The 24,273-nt window shown below is 34.8% G+C and overlaps 1 protein-coding gene and 1 long non-coding RNA gene across 4 annotated transcripts; both read left to right on the forward strand.

Moving 5' to 3' along the window:
* The first annotated feature begins 548 nt into the window (after positions 1-548).
* Positions 549-20,576, forward strand: LOC117917355. 3 transcript variants are annotated; one of them, XM_034833597.1, is made up of 10 exons: positions 549-907; positions 1,538-1,636; positions 1,784-2,190; positions 4,642-4,843; positions 15,048-15,218; positions 15,688-15,788; positions 15,942-16,010; positions 16,122-16,162; positions 17,434-17,544; positions 19,878-20,576. In XM_034833597.1, exons 1-9 carry the CDS (start codon positions 740-742, stop codon positions 17,514-17,516), a joined length of 1,341 nt encoding a protein of 446 aa, XP_034689488.1. In that variant the 5' UTR covers positions 549-739; the 3' UTR covers positions 17,517-17,544; positions 19,878-20,576. The 3 variants fall into 3 exon arrangements, with proteins under 3 accessions (XP_034689488.1, XP_034689489.1, XP_034689490.1); XM_034833598.1 differs by having other exon boundaries at positions 16,131-16,162; XM_034833599.1 differs by lacking the exons at positions 17,434-17,544; positions 19,878-20,576 and adding an exon at positions 17,189-17,262.
* On the forward strand, positions 10,451-13,016 carry LOC117917357. Its single transcript, XR_004651684.1, has 3 exons — positions 10,451-12,247; positions 12,353-12,680; positions 12,770-13,016. It is a non-coding gene; the product is annotated as an uncharacterized LOC117917357 (long non-coding RNA).
* Positions 20,577-24,273: the final 3,697 nt, after the last annotated feature.

The raw sequence follows: 24,273 nt of genomic DNA on the forward strand, positions 1-24,273 counted from the left end.
ATTTTGTCTTTTTTTATTATTCATTTTCCACTTGATGAATGTACATAATATTTAACTTTTTTTTTTTTTTAATTATGGATTACATAATGAAAAATATTGTCAAAAGTTTTTTTCTTTTAAATTTAAATGTTAATTTTTGTATTTAAATACTAAAACTTAATCTCAAATTTCGTTAGAAAACTCACATGCATTATACATGGGCACTTATTAGTACCATCAAAAACTATGTTTAGTTTTGCAAAGTAATCTGAAAAACAAAAAAATATAAAAAAAGAACAAATTTATTATTTTTGATTTATTAAAAAATATAAAAAGTAAAATATAATTAAATTTTTTTAGAAATTTATATATAAAAAATAAGTAAAATTAGTTTAAAACATATATAAAAATAATTTCTTAATTTTAAATTTATTTTTAACTTTTTTTTAAAAAAATTTTCTTACCATTTTTTTTTGGTAAAAGAAAACACAAAACCAAAATATAAAAAATAAAAATGAGTATGATGACTGGGATGAGTGTGTGCGCAAAACCACCTTGGGCGGGAAACCGGAAGGCCAAACGACAAGCCATTGCTTTTGTCTTCACACGCTGCAGATTTTCCACTGAATCAACGGATCGACAAATTGGGGATTCTTCCCAATCTTTTCTCCATAGTTCGTCCAGTCCAGTTACTAGTTTCGTTGAATCCGAGATTAAGTGTGGGGCTTGGAATACATTCAGGTTGAGGGTTTTTGGGAAAATGGGATGGTCTCACCCTGATGTTTCTCTGGACGATATGGTGAAACTGATAAAAGGGTTTGTAGATATACTGATTTTGGCATCTGGGTATCAATCATCTGGTCATTTTGCCCTCTGGGACCCCCAAAATATCAAGAGAGCGTTCCAATGGGGTCTCTTCTTTGAGAATGTAAATATGCCCATCTCTTTCTGTGTTGTCGTAACTGTTGATGGATTCATGCAATTATCGTCTTCCATTACAAAGGGCGTTGCCTTTTTATTCTTTTGAACATTGCACCTGTGCTTTATATTTGACACATTCAAATTGTTCTGAAGTTTCCTTTTTGTGCCGATTTCTCTTGTTGTAGAACCTTTGGACTTCCTATTCTCTTTTTCTTTTTCATATTGAAAAATCGTTGCCGCCATGCGCAGATTACAGTACATTCTAAGAATTCCCACAATTTTCTTTTGGAGTCAGGGAAGCGTTGCTGCTTTCTCCATGAAAGTTTGGAAGTTAATCTTTTGAACAATTGGTGATAAGAGTTGCTGGAAGTTGTCAATTTAGTATAATTCCTTTGGTTTACAATGCTTTTTCTATTGCTGGCGTGCTGTTGCATGGTGATTGCTGATTTTGTTTTCTGAATTGATATACATATACTCATGATATATTCTATTTTCATGATTTTAGTTGTGTTTGCTGATATCTTCTTGGCTCGAATTTTGAATTTGGTTCAAAGGTTCAATCAGATGCGGCAATTTGTTTGTTCCAATTGGAGCAGCATAGGTAAAACTTTCTGTTTCTTCTCATCACAATGTGTAGGTGACTAGGCACTTGAGCAGTTCGGATGATTACCAAGACTCACTAAAGGAACTTGATGCTGTTCTACTTGAAATCAAATCCAATCCTTCTTTCCCTCAGGTAACCATGTTGTGCATTTTTGTTCTTTTCTACCATGAGATCATTGGGGTTTTCCTTTTCCTTTACCCTTTTTTTTATGGTTCTAATGTTTTCTAATTGCTTGTGACAATTTCAATCTGATTGCTTTGCCATTCCTTGTAAAAGTAGGGTCTTGCGCAACTATCATCAGTTACTCTTTCTAGAGCGAAGAGTTTTGTTCTAGAACATCTGATCCAAACCTTAACACTGAGGGATGCACATCTCGAAGCTTTCCTGACAGCAAGTATTGGGATGGATCTTGATGAGCTTTCAGGAACAGAACAGGATTGCCTTAGTCTATATATGAACAGACTGATGCTGCAAAACCCATCAGCAAATATGAAGACTGAAAAATGCACTGATGATGATTTTACAACATGTACTCTTCAAGAGCTATTGAAGAGGCAGTTTGCAGTATTGTGCGTATCATCAACTGAGAAGGGCTTAGATATTCTCTCTAAAACAATTAGGCACAACAACTGGACTGAGTCGGAGAGTAACTCATTTAAAAAATTAAATCAAGTCACATCTTTGCCGTAAGTGGGATATTTAATAGATTTTACCCCTCACTGTAAATGTATGCATATTGCAGTTTCATTACTTTGAATTCCATTGGTAAAATATGATGTGACACAATTTGATGGATATTCTCTCTCTCTTCTGCCTAAGTATTATTTTCTAGATGTTAGAGCCACCCTCCTAGTCCTTCGATAATTTTTTTTGTTGGGTGTAATGTTATGAAATTTTCATATAAGATTTGACAATCTTAATACTCTTCCAATCATTTGGATCATTGTAAGAGCTATTTTAAGTTTCATGAAAGGGGTAGTAGCTTTGTTATCTAGAAAAATGTCATTTGTCTTGAATTTGGGTTTCGATGGGAATAATTGAATGCATAGATCATTAGTCTTTTGTGCACTGTCCACCAAACTTTTTTTTTTTTTGATAAGTAAACACATAATTCATTGAAAGAAGGCTAAAAAGCCCCATAGTATACGGGACGTATACAAGGCAGCTAAGGCCTTACAAACAAAAAAGACCAAAAACTTACCACCTCTTAATTGGAGGCTAGCCACTCCAGGAATCCTATAAGGGAATGCGGCTCCATATACAATTTAGCCCAACCCCAAATGTTACATACAAAAGAATATTTAAGCCTCTGAATTGCTAACTCCCCCCCCTAAAAGGTAGTCTATTCATTTCCTTCCAAACCGTCCAAAAAATGAATAACGGAATGGAATTCCAAAGCTTCTTCCTTTTTTTCCCCACAAAAGTACCCCCCCCCCCAACTATATAAAACCTCCTTTACAGTTTTAGGAAACACCCACTCAACCCCAACTAAACCCAGCACTAAATCCCACAGCACTCTGGCCACTGTACAATGTATAAGAATGTGGTTCACATTTTCCGTTTCACAAGCACACAAAAAACAACGGTTGGGAAGCTGCCATCCTCTCTTCTGGAGCCTATCAAGAGTCAATATCTTCCCCCAAGTGGCTTCCCACGCAAAAAACATGATTTTAGTTGAAACTCTCTCCACCCAAATTTTGTTTTTCGGGAAGACGACCTCCAAAGGCCTATCCAACCGGCTGTACGCTTCCTTCACTCTAAACTGCCCACTTCTCCCTCCCTTCCAAAAAACCGAATCTTCCTCCCAAGTAATCCTGAATCCCCTCAACACCTAGAGCAAATCACCTACCATCTCCACCTCCCAATCATTAAAATCCCTAATAAATCTCAAATTCTAGCCTCCTTCTCCAACATTCTGGTCCCACATTTCTTCAACTAATGCTTTTCTATGAGCTGCCAAGATGTAGAGGTGCGAGAACCTTTGGGACAACACTATATCCCCACACCAAGTGTCAGTCCAGAACCTAATTTTATTGCCTTTCCCCACTTTGAACACCAAGTTTTCCCAGCACCAGCTAGCTTCCTTTAAAATCTCCTTCCAAACCCCCACCCTAAACGCACCCACAACCTTTTTGGTCCTCCATCCGTAGTCCTCTTGACCATACTTTGCCACCATCACTTGCTTCCAAAGAGCCTCCTTATCACAAGCGAATCTCCAAATCCATTTGCCAAGTAACGCTTTATTCACAAGGGTTAGCTTCCTTATTCCAAGCCCCCCTTTCTCCTTATCCCCACACACCACCTCCCATTTGACAAGATGAACTTTCCTCTCCAAGTTTCCCTCCCCTCCCACCAAAAATCTCTTTGCAGTTTTTCTAGTCTCCTTGCCACAAAAATGGGCATTTGAAAGAGGGACATCTGATACACTAGCATGCTAGCCATTGTGCTCTTAATTAGATTGATTCTCCCGTCCACCAAACTTATTGACAACCATATGATCAGTCAATGCTGCTCAAATAGTTGTGCTATTCTTGTCCAGCTAGTTATAATGCATTTACAGAAGCTACAGTGACAACATTCTCAGATGTAATGTGGAATATTTGATCATCTCTGATATTTAGTTGGAAGAACTGAAATACTTAACTCATACACTATTTGAACCACCTCATATCCTAAGGAACAATAAAGAAAAAAAAAAGAAAGAAGAAGAGGAAGAAGAAGAAGATATTGCTTGGCCTATTCCACAAATGTTGTGTCGGAAAGCTTATTTGACCTGCAAGAAATTGATGCAACACCAAATCCCATATTGTGAAGACATTAATTGTTTATTTATTTATTTATTTTGTTTTTTTGTTTAACCTTCTACCTTGGTTGCTAGGGGGCAGTTCCACCTCAATGTCAGCATTCAATTTTTTTGAAAACCATGACATTTGAGTAAAACCTAAATTTCCTTTGCTAAAGATAAGTACTTAAAAAAAACACACAAATACTCATTTAAATGCAACAAGTGATACAATGTTCTCACTTTTTGAGTTGTTTCTATAGTATTGAGTGACCTTAACTGGTTAACTGGGGAGGACTTGCTGCTGGTCATTAGAACTTTATCTGCAAGGAATTAACTAGAAATATGGTAGCAGGAGTCATGACCAGTTGGTTGATTTTATCACGTGGAGCCGGTGGAGATCAAAGAACCTTTCATATCTGCTTGACAAAAGGACTGTTAAATTAGTCTCAGGTGCCAGCTTGATATTTTCTGCTCCTAAGGTTCAATGGGCACAACTGTTTGAACGGCTGAATATTTCAGGGGAAACCAGAGGTGATGATTATTGTGAAACAATAGTAAGTTGGTCCAATCTTGAAATGCTCTCTATCTCTTGAATAATTTTATGGTTTTCCTGAAGAATAATTTCAAATATGAGATATATGCCCCAATATATGTGCTTATATATGCATTTCTGTGTATGCTCACATATGTTTCATATGATATATTTCTTTCATTAAGGAGTATTGGAATGCCAAATAGACCTATCATTCCATTCTTGTAGGATTGAATTGGTGAATTTAGAAATACATAAAGAAAGCAATTGATGATTCTTGGGCATGATAAATGTATGGGCGGATGAATTGTTTGATCTCAAGTTTCTTCTCATATACGTTTCACTTTACATTTAAAATAATTCTTAATGAAGTTTTGAAAATTTTGACATGAAATGGATTAAAAGTAAATTTTACAACCATGCCAATATATGCCTAGGTGCATCTGGTGACCAGGCTAGTTCTCAAGGGGGAGCCCACTATCCTAAAATGCTTAAATGCTGCACACCTTCAGTACCTTTTGTTTTCTTCTTCTCTTCAGGTTGTCACTTAATTTTGCTAGTCAGTTAGAATAGTGACTTAGCTGTAACACACAAACAATTGCTATGTTTTCCAGAAAACAAATATCTATATGATGTAGGGAACTTCTCCCCTTCAATGATTGGCATTTCAGACACTTAAGGGCATTAAACCTCAGTCACTTTTCTGGACACCTGGAAAAGAGTCCATCATTGTTGTTTACCTTACAAATTTGTTGAAGAAAAAGCTTGTTAACATTCTAACTGCTCCTCGAGACTCTAAAAGTGAGCATCCACATGCTTTGTGAGCTCGCGATAGCAAGTGTCCACATGAGTACTCAATGCATCAATGTGCTAAAATCTATTGAGCCCTCTAGGTGCGGGCTTGGGGAGCTCATCACTCCTCTTCCTGCAGGCCTCCAAACCAATCGAGTTGGATACATGGCTCACATGCTTGGACCATGAACTTTGGTCAATGAGAGCATGCAAGCCAGACACATTAAGAGTCTAATCAATCTCAAAATCAATGTCGACGAGTATATGGGAGATGGTCAAGGCGAAAGGAAGGCTGCCAAGATGAGATTACTCATGATATGTGGCCATGATGTCATGGATGACCCAAGCGACCTCAACTGTTGCCCAAAAAAGAATGGCATGAATGAAACGAGCAACCGACTGATGAATCTACGTCTAGTGCGAGGAGGTAAAAAAAGTATAGGAGAAATAAGTGGTGAGGACCCATACTAACTTGGTGATTGATGGACTTTTTTCATTTAACGTATCAAAATAAAATTTATAACCTAATCCATGCTAAGGTAACTTTTGTTTGATCAAAAATGGTTTTTAGCAAAAGCTATTGACCATGTCATCTTTTGAGTTTGTCCTTAGAAAATTTTACACTCATGTAAGTTTCGTTTCTCATCTCCTCTACCTCACTCAAGTTTTGGAACCTCTTCAACCCAACACTCTTTGCATATCAAAGTTCAATTGCTTTATAACCCACCATGCTTTATACTCCATTTCCAATGGTAAATGACATGTCTTACCAAGAACCAACCTATATAATGACATTCCAAGAATTGTTTTGAAGGCAGTACAATAAGGCCAAAGTGTATTGGGGAGTCTCAATGCACAATCCTTGCGATTTGTATTCACCACTTTCATCAAGATGTTCTCGATTTCACAGTTAGCTAGTTCTACTTGCCCACTTGTTTGTGGATGATAAGGTGTGGCTACTTTATATTTCACCCCATATTTAGCAGGAGTAAATAGCTTGTTGCAAAAATGAGTACCTCCATCACTAATAATGACTTTTGGTACTCCAAACCTCATGAAGACATTCTCCTTAAGGTGATGCAACTTAAGAGACATCCTCATCCTTTTGGGCAAAAAGATGCGACTTCTTCTTGCTCATCCTCATCTTGGTTTGGATGTCTCTTACATAACTGGAAAACATTCAACTCAAGAGTCATATTTCCAAAGGTAAGTTGCATCACCTCATTCCGACAATTTATTATAGCATTTGCCATGGCTAAGAAAGTTCAACCACGGATAATCGGGATATGATGTCTTCACAAGGTTTGGAAAATGTCTTAAGTTGCATCACCTTAAGAAGAATGTCTTCACAAGGTTTGGAATACTAAAAGTCATTATTAGTGATGGATAACTCACTTTTGCAACAAACAATTTAATAACCTTCTTTCTAAATATGGGGTGAAGCACAAAGTAGCCATACCTTATCATCCACAAACTACTAGGCAAGTGGAACCATGAAATTGAGAACATCTTGATGAAAATGGTGAATACAAATTGCAAGGATTGGGCATTGAGACTCCCCGATACACTTTGGGCTTACTGTACCGTCTTCAAAACAATTCTTGGAATGTCATTGTTAAGTTAGTTTTTGGTAAGACGTGTCATTTACCACTAGAAATGGAGTATAAAGCATGGTGGGTTATAAAGCAATTGAACTGTGATATGCAAAGAGCTAGGTTGAAGAGGTTCCTAGACTTGAATGAGGTAGAGGAAATGAGAAACGAAACTTACATAAGTTCAAAATTTTCTAAGGACAAACTCAAAAGAAGTTTCAAAAAGAACAAAAGGTGCTCTTATATGATTCAAAATTGCATATCTTTTCAAGAAAGCTCAAATCCTGATCAAATGGTCCATATTTGGTTCAAAGGGTGCATTCAAATGGGGCTATTGAAATTTCTAATTCAAATAGTGGATGTGCCTTTAGGGTTAATAGACATTGGCTCAAACCGTATATGGAACCTATGGTACAAGAGAAAGGAATTATACCTCCTTGAACCTCCCATGAATTGAAAATTCAAGGTTTGATGGGCTTAGTCTTCTCAAAGACTAACCAGCCAAGTGATTTTTCAATTTTTTCCTTTGAATCATTCATTTTTTTGTTTGAATTTTTTTTAGTTTCTAGTTTATGAATCCCTTTAAAACTTTTTCATTTGTGTTTTGAAGGACTTGTCAAAAGGATGGAATATATAAAGCAAGGAAAAAGGAAATTTTAACGTCTTATAGTCATTTCACACATTCAAGCGAAAATAGGGGAGTTTTCATTTCATTGAAAATATAAAAATTTTAAGTCTCTAAACCGCATAACTATGTGAACATTATGCTAAGGGTTGCAATGAAAAAATGGCTCTCTGAACCATTTCACACGCTCATGCGAAATTTCGCATGACATTGCCATTTTTTTACATAGCTTGTAAAAAATCTAGGTCTCTGGTTCATTTCGCATTACCATGTCAAAACAAATATTCATGCCACTATAGAAGACGAAGACACTGAAAAGGCACAAGAACATCCAAACCTCTTCTTCTTCCCTCCATACCCTAGTCTAAGGAAGTGGCTACACCACTTGGTAAACTTTTTATATTTGCTTTTGAATTCCATAGAATTTTCTTGGGCACACCCTACATTTTGGACACTTGAGGTATTTGGTTTCATCCTTCTCTTTATTTCCAATTGCGAAGTAAATTAGGGTTGAGATTAGAGTTAGGAAATAATAATTTTGAATCGAATTTAGTCACTACTTCATTGACGATCTTAAGGATTTATTTTTTTAACTTTTGAAATTATCAGGATAGTTGAAATTCTTAGCCAAATTTGTTGTGCATTAGTCTATTGTCTCATTTCAAGTTTTTTATTTTGTTTCTTTTTGCGTTACAGATGGGGAATCAAAAACAAAAAACTATTGAACCTGAAAAAGAATGTGTGGAAATCAATGATGTTAGCATTACTTCTACAGGAATCTCCATTTCTGAAACTCCAACCCAAAGATATGTCACAAGAGCTTTGTAGAACAAAGGCAAAGCAAAGATACAATTCTCTGATAAGCTACCAGTGAAAAGAAAGCAAGTGACCAACATACAACAAATCCTTCCTACTGCTCCAGCATCTTTTGCTACTCATTTGATTCAAAACCCTATGTCTCCATCTCCTAGTTCTGCAGCCCCAGTTTTGAATCAAGTTACCAAATCTACTCCTCAACTAGAACGGATAGCTCAATTCCATTTTACAAAAGCCTTGAGAATGGAAATTGCCCCTGGTCCACGGGATGATTGCTTGGTTGGACAATTTCACGAGGAATATTACTCTGATTTTAAAGCATTTGCTGAGTTTCCTTTTAACTCAATTTTCCAACACTTTGTTATTGATATTTTTTAGAGTCATTCATGTTGCCCAGACCATTCTTATACTCACGTGTAATCCGGGAATTCTATTAGACTATGACTAGCAGAGATATTAATTCTCCTTTAAGTGATTCATTTTGAGATCGATGGAAAACAAGGAATGCTAAATGTCAAATTGGCGGCTAAAGCATTGGACTAATTGCACCTCCAAACCCTGTAGATTTTCAATCTTCTACCAAAGTCGATGTAGCTGAAATGGTTAAAATAGTTTCCCAAGGTCAATCTAGAAATCCACATGCAGCGTTAAGAAAGGAAATGGAATCCAAATTTTGGTTTTTGGATCATGTGCTTCGTTCTAATGTGTACCCATGTCAACAATCAATGCAAAGAAGGGAAGACGTCCTTGTAACTTTGTTCTGAATTGTGACTGAGTCATAGTGGACACCTGTTGATTTGTTTATGGTTGCTTTGGGCGAGGCGGGGCAAAAACGCCTTGACGCGTAAATAATAAAATGCAATGCGAGAAAGGCGTACGCCTTTTCCAGTGAGGTGTGTCTGAGGCGTGATTTGATCGCGCCTTTTACGCTCCGAGAAGAAGGCGCACGCGTTGTAGAAGCTAATATGGCCATCAAGAAATTAAAAAAAAAAGCCCTAACTAATCCCTAAAGCAAAACCCGAGTCCCGATTGAAGGCAAATAGAAATTGGGAGAAAAACTCCAAAAGGAAACCCTACCTGAAGCGGCGATGGAGTGCTCAACCTCAAGCGGCGACCAATCACAGAGCATCTTCTCTGGCGATGACCAATCGCAAAGCATCTTCTCCGGCGGCGATCCCTCTCGTTCATCTCCAGGTATGTCGCGAACTTGCGATCTCCTTTTCTTCGTCTCCGATGCTTCCCCCTCTCGGCTTTATCTCTTCATCTTTTTCTCCATCTTCCATGGCAGTCGATAGATTGACACAAAGGCTGGCTTTCTCTTGGCAGTCGGCTGGTCTCCCACTTCATCAATTTTTTTATTTTTAATCAAATGCCTCTTCATCCAATATATATGCATATAACTATATATATTTAAATCATTTGACCCCTCAGCTAATAATTTTGACCAACTCTCAGTCTCCGCCAGCCGTTTCTCCTTCATTCATTTTTATTTTCTAAATATTCCAGTAAATTGGTTGCTTAAAATTATTTTTTTATTTCTGGTTTAATTTTATTTTTCACCCAAATTTTCTTTATTTCATTATTAAATTCCAATTAAAATTTATGTGTATAATTTTTAAAATCCTCTAAAAAAAATATTGGTTTTTTTAAATTAAAACCCATTAAATTTTGTATTTCATTTTTAAATTCCTTTCAATTATGTCTTGTTATTATTTTTTAGTCAATTATATTGTTATATAGAAATTTGAATATTATTATTGGTGTTTTTTTTTTTAGAATGAGTTCCTCCACTTTGAAAAATTCAAGAAAAGATTTTGTGTGGAAGTATGTTATTGAAGTTGCCGGGGAGCAATATTTAAAATGTAAATTTTGCAATCAAAGATGCACGGGAGGGGTGAATAGACTTAAGCATCACTTAGCCGGAACTCATCATGGTATGAAACCATGCAACAAAGTTAGTGAAGATGTTAGATTGGAATCCAAAGAGGCATTGGCCAATTTTAGGGATAAAAAAATGAAAAGAAATGAATTGCTCCAAGAAATTGGTATGGGTCCAACTTCAATGCATGAGAGTGCCTTGTCTAGAACAACAGGGACATTAGGGAGTGGGAGTGGGAGTGTAAGTGGGAGTGGGGAACCTATTCCTAGGGGACCCATGGATAAATTTACCACTTCACAACCTAGACAAAGTACTTTGAATTCAAAGTGGAAGCAAGAAGAAAGGAAGGAAGTGTGTAGAAAAATTGGTAGGTTTATGTATTCAAAAGGTCTTCCATTCAACACTGTGAATGATCCTTATTGGTTTCCTATGATAGATGTTGTTGCAAATTTTGGGCTCGGGTTTAAGCTTCCATTTATGCATGAATTGAGGACATGGATTCTAAAGAAGAGGTGAATGACCTAAGTATCATTATGGAAGATCACAAAAAAGCTTGGAAACAATATGGATGTTCAATTATATCAGATGGTTGGACAGATGGAAAGAGTAGGTGTCTTATCAATTTTTTGGTGAATAGTCCTGCTGACACTTGGTTTATGAAATCAATTGATGCTTCTGATACAATAAAAAATGGGGAATTGATGTTCAAATATCTTGATGAGGTGGTTGAAGAAATTGGAGAGGAGAATGTTGTGCAAGTCATCACTGATAATGCCTTTAATTATGTGAATGCTGGAATGAGGCTTTTGGAAAAAAGGAGAAAATTGTGGTGGACTCCTTGTGCTGCTCATTGTATTGATTTGATGTTGGAGGATATTGGAAAGCTAAATATTCATGCTACTACACTATCTCGAGCTAGGCAAGTAATGAAGTTCATATATGGACATACTTGGGTTCTTAGCTTGATGAGAACATTTACAAAAAATCATGAACTTCTTTGTCCAACAATTACACGATTTGCTACTGCATTTCTTATTCTCCAAAGTCTTTATAAGCGAAAGCAAACTCTTATAGCAATGTTCTCCTCAGAAAAAATGGTGTTCAAGCACATGGGCTAAAAATGTAGAAGGTGTGAAAACTCGAAGTACACTATTGTTTGATCTAAATTTTTGGCCCCATGTTGCTTTTTGCATAAAGGCCACTGTTCCATTAGTTAGTGTCTTGAGAGAGGTTGATTCAGAGGAAAGACCAGCCTAGGTTATATTTATGAGTTGATGGATTCAGCTAAGGAGAAGATTGCATTTAATTGTCAGGGTGTGGAGAGAAAATATGGCCCAATTTGGAGAAAAATTGATGCGAGATGGACTCCGCAACTTCATCGACCTTTACATGTAGCGGGTTATTATCTTAATCCTCCATTGTGGTATGGAGATAAAGTTCTCTAATGCTGATGAGGTGAGGAAGGGATTATTTGAATGCATGGATAAGATGTTGGATTATCAAGAACGTTTAAAAGTTGACATTCAGTTGCACTCATATGACCAAGCAATGGGTGAATTTGGAAGTCGTATTGCAATTGATTCTCAAACATTAAGAAGTCCTACAAGTTGGTGGATGCGTTTTGGGGGTTCAACACCGGAGTTGCAAAAGTTTGCTATTCGAGTCCTTAGCCTTACTTGTAGTGCTTCGGGATGTGAAAGAAATTGGAGCACATTTGAGTTGGTAATACTTCTATTTTTGTAAATTTTTATACATTTATTTCTATTTCAATGTTAGAGAACCTTATTTCATTTTAACACATAAATTTGTTTGTTTTATTATTTGTAGATCCATACAAAAAAAAGAAATAGACTTGAACATCAAAGGTTGAATGCTCTAGTGTATGTAAGATACAACACTAGATAGAGAGAGCGAACTCTACAAAGGAAACAAAATGTTGATCCGATTTTGGTAGAGGAGATTGATTCGGATGATGAATGGATTGCGGAGAAAGAAGATCCCCTCCTCCCCCTTGATCTTTGTTGGCTTCAAGATAATGAGTTATTCAGTGTTAATGCCATTAGAGCTGTGTCATCCAACTCCCAAGAGACTGAAACATCATCGGATCACATGGTTTCTTCACATTCCTACAAAAGGAAACATAATGAAGTACCAAGTAAGTACTCAAAAATTGAAGTCATAAATTTGATTAAATTTAATAAAAAAAACTTATAATATTTACACTTAATTAATTCTTTATGCTAGGTACAAGTGGAAGCAAAGGCAAAGAGGAGTTGAATTTGACACCAATTGATGAAGATGAAGATTTACATGAAATGGGGATACATGATAGTGGACATTTTCCTACTATTGATACATTGGATGAGGATGATGATGACCTTGGAGATGAGGATTTAAGTTGAAACAATTGACTCTAGTTGTTATTTCATGACTTAGTTATGGATTTTTTGTAAAAGTTTAGAACTATTATTATGGTTGACTCTATTTTCTATTTCATGACTTAGTTATGACTTTTTGTTAAAGTTTGAAACTATTAGTATAATTGATTCTAGAATCTATTTTATGACTTTGTTATGGTTTTTTTTGTGAAAGTAGGGTACTAGTATGCTTTTTTTTTTTGTATGATTCTAATGAATTGTTTTCATGTTTTTATTTATGCTATTTTATTTTATATATTTAAAAATATTAATTAATTATATAATGTGAGGCTCAAAAAGCTTACGCCTCAACGCCTCGCCTCACGAACACAAAAACGCATCGCCTTATGTTTTTGCTTTTAAAAACTTTGATAGAAAGGTCTGAGAAAGGCAAATTGGTGTTTGGTAAAGCATGGTGTGGATTGAGGTTTTTAAAACCAAGCGAAATGTTGTTTAAATGTGTTTTAAAAACTCCATCGAGCGCTAAAGTGCAAGACATAGTGTTGAAGCGCTCAAAGAGCACTTGAGGGTTTACGATAGAATTCTCAAGAATTTTGGAGATCTATCTTTTCTATTTTTAAAAGGATTATTTTTAGGAATTTTCAAGATTTGATCCACTAGGTTCCTAGGTCTATATATACTTTTTTGCCCAAAAAGATTTTTGGTTTGCTGTTTTTGAGTTGAAAAACCTAATTTGCTCTTTCGTTCCCAAAACTCTCAAAGAAGTATTTGTGTTCGCTTCTGCCGAGTTTGAAGGAGATTTGCATCCTCTCAGGTGCTGAGGTGAGATCCACTGGTAGCACTTGAGGTGCTACATTGCAAACGTGAAGTGTAGTGTAGGTGCTAGGGAGTAAGTCTTAGGAATAACTTTTGCTAGGTAAAACTATGTACCATACTATCATATAATGGATTGTTGATTTAAGGCCTCTGACCTTGTGGTTTTACATCTGCACATTGTGTGGGTGGTTTTCTACGTAAAAAATCCTTGTGTTCTTGTGTTGGTTGATTTTAGGCTTCTAAATTAATAAAGGAATTTTCAGGATTAAAAATAAACAACTTTTTGGTTAAAAAGAGTTCAAACATCTATTAATCCCCCTATAGGTGTTATCCTACTAGATCCAATAACTTTCAGATTTGGTTAGTTGAGATTGAAATTTAGGTTTAAAGTGGATGCTAAAATTACTTTCTTATTTGTTTTTACTTTTTGCTAAGAGAACTTCTATCAAGTGTGTTTTTATTTTAATAGAGAATATTCTTAATTTTCATTAATACTAGAAATTGTTTAGGATGTCCAATTACTTATACATTTGAAAATACCAATGGAAATTGTGTATATGCATGTGCAAATGCTATGTGCATTGCATATTGTCTAGGCTAGTAGCAGAGTCACTGCTTTAAAGTTTGGCAAAATCTGGACATTTTTTGAAGCTATTCAAAATTTTGGTCAGTTTCAACTCATTACACCACAAAGGTTTAATATTCTGACAAGTCCACAAAAGGAACAAAATTCAGAAATATAAATGTGAAAGATTTGTTCAAGCCCATGTTATTAAATGCAAATAATTACTGAAACTCAGTTATCACAAACATGTCTTGATCAATGACCTGTCTCATATTCTCATGTCAATTGACACTTCTTTATGTTTGATCAGTAACCCATGCATATCCTCATGCCAACTGACACTTCTTTCAATATCATAATTTAGTTTAAACGATATTCTCCCTCTAGTTTGGATGTTCAAGCAATATCCTCCTCATCATTGTCTCAAAGCTTTTGGCTGTCTTAAATTTACTATCAAACATATCTTTTGGACCTTTTTTTCTTTTTCCTCATTTAATAATTACAGGTTAAACATGATTTGAAGAGCTTCACTGCTACAATGTTGACCTTGTATGTCCATATATTAATTGAAGTTTTGGGATTAAATAATGAAAGAAAATATATTCATGCCAATCAAACTTCTTGTTGAATTCCCTATATTGTTCTCATCAAGTTACATAGATGAATCTAACTCTTTTCTTAATGTATTTGTTAGGAATTCAGTTGATATTTTAGTTGACATTCATTACATAATTTACTTTTTCTGTTGTCTGATTTATAACAGGAGCTCTTGTTATTAGGATGTATTGCAAGAAGATGGAGTTGTCTACTTGAATATTTCATGTCAGATTCATATGATTCCATTAATATCCCAAAGCAATATAATGAAATATGCAACTTGCTTACAGGAAGATCTCAAAGTCCTCATTCTAAAGAGGATGTATTGGACCTGAAGGTATTTGTGCTGTAAATTTTTTCCAGTTGATTATATTGGCAGATGTATGTGCATATTCTATTTTAATGCATGCTTCTTGTAGCTGTCGGTTCCCACTGAAAATTTCCACAAGAAACATAATTGCATTTGTCTTGAAGGTCGATCATATTGATGCATCACTCTTTGTTTGTTGATGTATTTTGCACCTTTTCATTTTAACTTTCTTAATTTCTACTATGCTGTCTTTGTTTCTTTATTTCAGAACAAAAATTTAGCTAGCATCTTTAAATTCAAATTTTTGTAATTTACATTGTTATAGATTGCACTCCAGATTCTTTTTTTCTTCATGCTGATACATATGGTGTATATGTTGCAAGTCAGCACCATCACTGATCAGCTAGCTACTAGCTCCTCATCCTTCTTTACTTAATACTTGACCTTGTTTGTATCACTATTTTTGAGCCGCTTCTCATCTCTTTGTTTAAACTAGGAAAATGCCATTCTTGAGTATCTGAATGTACTAGTTGGTGGTGATCTTCATCAGCTGTGGAAACTATCCCCTGTTCTTGCAGCATTTGCTATTCCTTCATGGTACTCATATGATTTTTGGATGTCCAACTGTTTTGAAATGAGTGCATTGGAAGTATAAATGGCCTTTTATATTAAGGGCATTTACACATCCAATAAATAAAATTTAATGGAATTGCTTGTTTCATTATTTAAGCTGAGAAATTGTTTTTGCAGGTCACCCTTGTTCAGACTGTATTTGAGTGATATACACACTCAATTCAAAGGATGTTCTTCAACAATTAGGTTTTATGTTTGTAACCCTGTTCCTTTCTCATTTGGTTGTTTGTCAAAGTTTTGTGATCTTTTGGGGTCAATGTTGCATTTTTCTCAGCAAGTTATTTCTCTGTCTTTTAGATGCTGCAGTTGTACTCAAGATAGGAAGGACCACATAGACTGTGAGTTTATTGAGACTCTTCTGGCTATCCTCTTTAACTTCATTTTCTAAATCCTCTAACTAATAACTAGTAATTGAAGGCCCCAGCATAGTAGTTTCTTGACATTTTGATTAGATAGGAAGCAGACCTGATAAGATTGCTCTCTTTCAGAAAGTAAGACACCAGTGTGAAGATTAGATGTTATGGAAATTTATATATATTTCAACTTTTTGGATGAATGATGCTGATCAGAAATTTCTTCCTGTTACCGTTAGCAGGTTGTCCAACTCAGTCAAAAACTATGAAAAATGCTTCATACTATTTATATTTGCGCTGTTGTCCACTTCTTTTACAATTGTACATGAATCTAAGATGATCTAGGTTGTTATATAGTTTATGGAATGTCTATGATTCATTCATATTCCAAGTGTATTTGGGGGGTCTTGCAATATGGCAGAGAAAGTCACATGGTGATTGTCTCTTGTTCTCATCAAGCAGATCAAGTGTACATGTGAATTTGTCACACATGGTAGTGTTCTAGAATATGTGCTGAAGGACTGTAATTATTTGTATAAACATATCTTCCATTAAGCTATCAACTTTCCTAAAAGCTTAAGTTGTCGGAATTTGGGTTCATCATCTAACATCCTCCTTTTTATGCAGCCCCATATCTGCACATGGACAGGCAAATTAGCAGCAATAGTAGCAGTAGATTAATAAACAAGGATAGTAGTAGTAGGAGAAACTCGAATTCATGAACTCTAACTATTAGGATTTGAACCTGCAATATATATCATTCTAACATGTTCTCATTAGAGAATCTAACAGAAGACTTGTTTAATCCACATTGAACTCTTTAGAATGAATGAAGTGATTGCACCAGTAAAACGCACTCCTAATTGCAGCACATGCTTGGTTGACATGCCTATGATATTTCTCTTGCACTTTATATCTTCTAATATACTAAAAATTTAGATATTAAGCATTTCCTGAAGTTTTTGTTTTGTTTTGTTCTGTTATTTATTTATTTGATTGGAAATGACACAGAGATATATTGATAGAAAAAAAGAAGTACAATAAGAAGGATGAGAAACCCTCCCGCCAAAGAAAACCAAACTACAAGAAATTACACTGTAAAACAAATTTATTTATTTATTTACTCAGTGTTTGGCTCGCTATTACACATGCCTCAATTGTGTGAATAACTCTGATCCATGCTTAAGCTTTAGGGATGAATTAGAAGGATTTTTTCTAAGACCTTGACTAGCTTTTAATGCATGGAAAATTACCAGGTGAACTTGCTGAGAGGATCTGGTGCCTCTACATATTTCACGTTCGTGGGTCCTATCTAATGCATGGAACCAGCAGTGCTTGACAGTAGAGCATTACCAGATTGGTGATCTGTAAGAATCTCTTGTCCACTAACATTTCTGAATGCACTCTGCTTTTAGTTGAAGGTACAAGGAAGAGTGTGGAACAAAAATGTTTCTGTAAATAGTCATTCTATGCTCTTTTTACAATTCCTTACACGGCTTAACAACACCCACATCATTGTATGAATATAACTATAATCTCACATTACTAGTATAGTTAAAGTTAGAAATTAGGTGTCAGCATTTTCAAAGGTACAACATTAACTAGTCTACAGATTTCATTCATTGATCCATACCATCATACGTCAACTCCAGAATTAAACTTCCTACTTTTAACCTAAAGTTCATCTAAATACAATGGCACATTAGAAGTGGTCTTGCTCAAATTCCAAAAGTTTAAAAGTAGTTGTTCCTTTCCTTTTTAACATTTCCTGTTTTCAACATAGTTGCTGCATGTACTTGATCTTTAGCTAATAAAATCACCAAAAAACAATTATCTATTTGCAAATAATAAAATATGCAAGAGTATAGCTCGTCTATTGCCTAAAAAGAAAATTTTAAGTCTAAAAATCATGATTAACATATAGATCATAGAATGATGAAGTTTAGTATTATAAATGATCAGACTATTCTGAAGCTGGTTATTTTCTTTTCAAATATGGCTTTGCCACCATATAACTTCACCTTATAATCATGGTTCATAGGAAGATGCTTTTTCTCAATCACTGGATCTGGATTTTAGAGAGGTAAGCAGGTATTCTAAGATGGTGCACTCATAACGGGTCTTCTTTTGATAACATGGCACTACAAACAGTGCTTATTTCGATTATATGCATTTATTGAGAATTGCTTGCTTACAATTGTTTTGTTCTTTCAATTTAACATAATATCATGAATTAAAAGAAATCAAGAGACCAGAATTGTTTCTGATTTAGCTCACATAAGCATTTAGACCAGAATAAAATACTTAAATTGTTTCAATGTGTTTGCATATGGTGCCTTCTGCATTCCATTTCAATTCAGTATAAAGGTGTTTCCTATTCAAGGATTCAAGTGATTTGGTTGCTTTTAGACCTATTAATGGTTTTATATGTTGAAGTTGATTAAATGGTTGAAGATGGGAGAGAATGTAAACTGATGGGACTTGACTATTGGTTTTGAGTAACTGAAATCTATTTAATTTTAGAAGTTTCAGCCCATATTTTCTGAACATATGTTGCAGTTGAAACTAAATAATTTCAGGTATATTTCATTTTCCTTCATCCTTAAAAGTAAACATCTTGAAAGTTTTGATCCTAGTGGCTTGAAATTTGGATGATGATTTTGTATGCTAACTGTTAATAACCTTTAAGGGATGAAGCTTGTGTGGTAGCTTCTACTGGACAAAATATCTGCTCACTCCTCTGTTTGTGTAATAGATCACTGGTGGTTTATGTTGTCATATCTTTGTGGAATAAGGGCTTTTTTTGCATGCCAATATAGATTTTTGAGTTCAGGCTTAAAGAGAGTAAGCAATTAGATGTTGATAATTTAAACGTCATCCCTTTCCTGGGCTACTTCTTGTTTCATTAAACATTCTAATGCCCATAGATTTTTTCAGCACCACCTTTCTCCATTCTTTATTTTGCTTGTGTGAGCTTTATGTGCCATTTCCATGTCATTCAATGGGTTGTTGGCACAGATTTTTCAGTTACCTTTTCCTTTATTCTCCTGTTATATATATATGTTTGTGTTTTTTCTGTTTTTTGGAGGGTGGGATTGTTTTGCTTTGAAGTACCTTTTACCTAGAATCAAATGATGCGTCCGACACAAAATTCTCTTTCCTTTGTGGAAAGGAAAAGCTATAAAGTCCCTGGATGAAAATGGCGTTAATGGGGTCTGTCTCAGCAATTCATTCATGGGCGGTGAGTACTTTTTAGGTAAAAGTAGACCTCATCCATGTTTTTATCCGCTCATGTTTCCTGGGAAACTTCCCCTTATCACTGTGTAAAACAGAAGGAAGACTGAAGTTGATAAACTCTAGCATTTTGGAAAGATTATCCAATCTAAAAAGCTCTCTCACAACCGTTGGCATTACATCACTAGGAACAAGTCTTCCGTCTTCTCCAAAAGAAGGGGCCACCACGATGAGACTAGTAGCTATCAAAATTGAATGGACTATTGATGATAACATTTTAAATTCCTGCAGATGGGAAAGCCACATCCATTAGTAGATGCTGATGCCTGCTAATGGAATGGTGACACCTGATTCTTATAAAGTCAAAATTCTTTCATGTGTTGTTGCTTGTGAAGCTATATCAGCTCTCTTATATTGCGATAATACATGGTTTATGTTAAGCAAGAAGCTAATATGAAAATTTCAGATATGCAAGGCGTGAAGAGGATCCAATTCTTGAAGTGGGGAAAGCGAATTATGAGTGGTGGATCTGCAGTTACACTTGGCTGGGTTGAAAGAAGAGCCCCAGTGGTATGTTGTCGTGGATTATATTTCTTGAGGCAGTTGGTTTGGAGGTTCAGGTCTCAATGGAAGCACTCTCTGAGATGCCAAAGAAGGAGAGTACAGTACAGCTATGATCCTTATAGCTATTCTCAGAACTTCGATGATGGTTTCTTCCATGATCATGTCTCACCTTGCATTCTGAGATAAACTGTCTCAGAATGCCATTTGGGGCATGTAGAAAATGTTGTGATGTCTTGTAAATTTCTTAAAATCTCCATTTTCTTTGGTTGTTTTTTCAGCTGTGTAATTTTGATGCCATAAAGGAAGAGATGATGCCAGTGCCATGGCATATATTGTATTATTATTATTTTGTATGTCTTTATCCCCCACTCTAGATTATAACCTCTCAGATTTTTGTTTTAAAAATTGTTTCTGGGATTTTTTAGTGATTGCCTCTTAGTATCAAAGATGCAGAGGCATTATTGAATACTCAAAGCGATGTCCAGGCTTTGATCTCTGGAAACCCATATCAGTAGAGGTTTGTGGGTTTGTTATGATGATGACTAGTTCGACTCTTGGGTATCTATGTGAATTGGGTTTAAGGTTTATGGTTTAGGGTTTATATTTCTATTGCAAAAATACTTACAAAAGCACTATTTGCCTACATCATGACTCAATGACAATAGAACACTGGAGCATTCTTCTTTCCAGGTCTCTTCATCTTCAAAAAGGACACCAGTAAAGAAGCAGCCAAGGATTTCTCTTATTATCTTACTCACAGAGCATCTCCTAATTGCTTTTGGGGCCCTCCACTTCCCACTGCCATAATCCAAATCAAATAAAGCCGGAGATCATGCAATCCACCAATCCACCATTTAGACATCATGAAAAGTCTAAAACTTTCTGGGCATCCAAACATGAGCTGAAATTACATTTGTGATTCATGGGTGTTTTCCCTAGATCCTAACAACAATTCAACAGAGCTCCTCATCCTCAAATGGAAGTAGACATGACATTCATCTCAAGGAGATGAGATGGTGTTCAACCTAGAGATGATCAAGAATTATTTGGCATTATCAGCATCATCACTTTTTATTTGTCTCTAGTATGGACCCGCCTATCAATCAACAATAATGCCCTCCCCTTTGCCAATGATCAATGATACCAAGCTATTATTTATCATTCATGTACAAATAATATGGGATAGGGATATCTCATTACAAGGGAAAGCTGGCAGGCATATTCCCATTCCACTAATGGGGTCTTTAGGATCTTCCAAGTGTCCACTTAAATCAATGAAAGGGATGAGAAACATCTAATTTCCCCCATTTCATTTTCTTAGGAATAAAAATTAAACAAAAATATCCTCATGATTGATATATTTATTTTAAATTAATATTATAATATATTTAATTATATTATAATTATATTATAATTTGACATAATAACATATTAATACTAATAACATATTTTCTAAAATAAAAAATAAAAAATAATATAATAATGTTTAAAAAAACAATGGCATAATGACTCAAGATAATCAATTGTTTTAATTATTTTAAATTGATATAATAGCATATTTCTAAGATGCATTTCAATTTATTTGGTTTAATATTAATTTTTTATTTATAAATATTTAATTAATGTTATAAAAAAGATTAAAAATATATTCTTAATAGTTAATTTTAATTAATAAAATAAAAATATATTTTTTTATTTTCATTTTAATTATTTATGTCTAGAATTATTATATAACTAATTCCAAATCTCACTCAATTTTTAAAATATGAAGACATAATCATCTGAAAATATAAGTGTAAAAGTGGATTATTTAAAAAATAATATTAATATTCTTGTTTCTTTTTGTAAGAGTAGTATGTAATTAGATTCATTCTCCTTCTGGTTCTAATATGCTTGTGACCACTTTAATAGAAGTCCTAATTCTAATTCTGGTTCCTTACATCTCCTTTCCTTCCTATTTTGATTCATTTTTCCAAAAGTGATAGTTCTGGACCCTTTTATGTGGGTCGGATTCCTAATATGGGTCCAGCCTTATGATGGAGACAATGAACCCTAGACAAACCCATCCAAGGATGCTTCGGCCTATGGAGAACCACAAGAGATATCTACACCCTTGTGTTTAGGAGCAATTTGAGCAAAATGGTCATACCTGTAGAATTGTCTAGCATCTCTAGGCTCTAATTTGTCCTATCCGCAGGAGGCACTCCTGAGTCCTGGCCATCTCAAACTGTCGATCGAGGCAACCTTGACCAACCAATGGTGGCTCTAGTGCAGATGTTCAAGCCTTTATCTGAAAAATTGTAATTGCTTAGCCAATGGCACCCTTATAAGATGCTCGTAAATCGACTTGGAAACCCCTAGCCCAATTACAGTTAAAGCAACCTATAAAGGGCATTCAGTTTTTGTTATAATCCTAAAGCCAATCTAGTTTTTGAAACCCTTGCAATAACTATTGGGAGAAAGCCTTTAAAAGAAGACATGATATAATAAAGTTATACATGGACTTTCATTTTTTCATCCATTATTTGTACTGATATTAATTTGAGTATTCATACTCATATTACTTATATTGTATATGACTTAAGTGCATTAGAAGTTATACATAAAATATAAATTATGGGTTCTTTGCAATATGATAATTTAATACAGATGCACTCCCTCCTGATTAGAAAGATGACTTAGCTTTGTCGTCAAAATGAATTTCCTATAATAAGTGCACTAGTGTGTATAGTTAGACATTGGATATGATTTACAATGAATCAATGACGTAAGACTACTAAATTGTTATGATTTAGCAAACTACTATATTATATGGACTCTCAACATTAAAAAGACTTTGACCTATGAGTAAACCCTTATGTGGTCATGTATCCTATAGATTGAACCCTTGTTAATAGAGGTTGATGACAATAAGTATTTTTAATAGAAACACCATAATATCTCATGAGATTGAAACAACATATTCTCTTGGATAATTCAAAAGATATGTGATCATGAAATCTATTGTCACAATAATTCCTTACATAGAATTTAACATATACAATTTATGAGTTAGAGTATGTTAATTGATCACATAATAGGAGTGTAGTGAAAGTTTGGATCACTCTGATGCTCAAACCTAGATCAAGTTAGGAACATGCAAAACTATTCTAGACTTTTCTAAATCTCATGCACAATGAAAAATTGTATTTTTAAACTTTAATAGAATTCAAAAAGTGATAACAAAAGCAATACCTGAGATTTGGACATTTCTAAATTTGTTCCATACGGTGAAGAAGAAGATTGTTGTCGTAGGAAGTCTTGCAGACTCGAACTCTTCCACCTAATGACTCTCTTTCTCCCTCTAAAGGTGGAAAATGACTTCATGGTAAAATTATGGAAACCCTAACCCCTAAAAGGGTATTTAGAGGGTTTTTTTATTGAGTTTAAGTGACTTGAACTCACTAAGGGCTTGAATCACTTAATCTAACTTAAAATGAATCTTAATTGATTAATTAACCCAATAAAGCCTACTAATTAATTAATTAGCTCAATCTAAATGCCTTGTTCACTTACCCTAATGCAACTTCGCTTAATTACTAAAACACCTTTATACACAAAAGTAAACCTAGAGGCAATTTGACCCTCATAACCCATGTTGTCATGGTATATAAGTTCAGAGCATGAACCCCCATATGAGTACTAGCTTCCTCAGAATCCAATTTTGAAGTTGATTCAACACCCTCCTATAAAGAATCAATTGCACTCTAATATCATATGTAAATAATAATGAGATACTATATGCTTGGGTCTATGACTTGTTATCCATTGCATTTAGTCTCACTATGAATAGATGTTCATAGTCTAACAAGGTGAAAATCATCAACTTTTTAAGATCACCTCTACAATCCTTGAATTGTCGATCCTCATATTGTGTGTTCAACTAACATGTCTTAGCTCTTAAAGAGTTTATTTCAAGTTCGACTTTAAGGAACTAGTATGACCATAATTTACATGAATATACTTCTTTAGGATCACCAAATGAGACATTCTGTCTCAATCCTATGAATACACCTTATTTTATATGTTCTCATTCACTTCTTGTTGCCTTATAATTGTCCCATGGTGGTCCATTCACTCATTTGGTACTATTTTGAATCACCTTTTGGAGATTCATTAGTCGAGAGATTTTTATGAATCCTAAACACAAGGTATTGAGTTAGTAATATGTTCCTAAACCATTAGAAAGACTTAAAAAACCCTTAAAAATGTTATGTTTGAGCTCTTATCAATAGTTTTCTATTTCTTATAGGTTCTTC

This window comes from Vitis riparia, chromosome 7 (assembly GCF_004353265.1).
Source record: "Vitis riparia cultivar Riparia Gloire de Montpellier isolate 1030 chromosome 7, EGFV_Vit.rip_1.0, whole genome shotgun sequence".
NCBI lineage: Eukaryota > Viridiplantae > Streptophyta > Magnoliopsida > Vitales > Vitaceae > Vitis > Vitis riparia.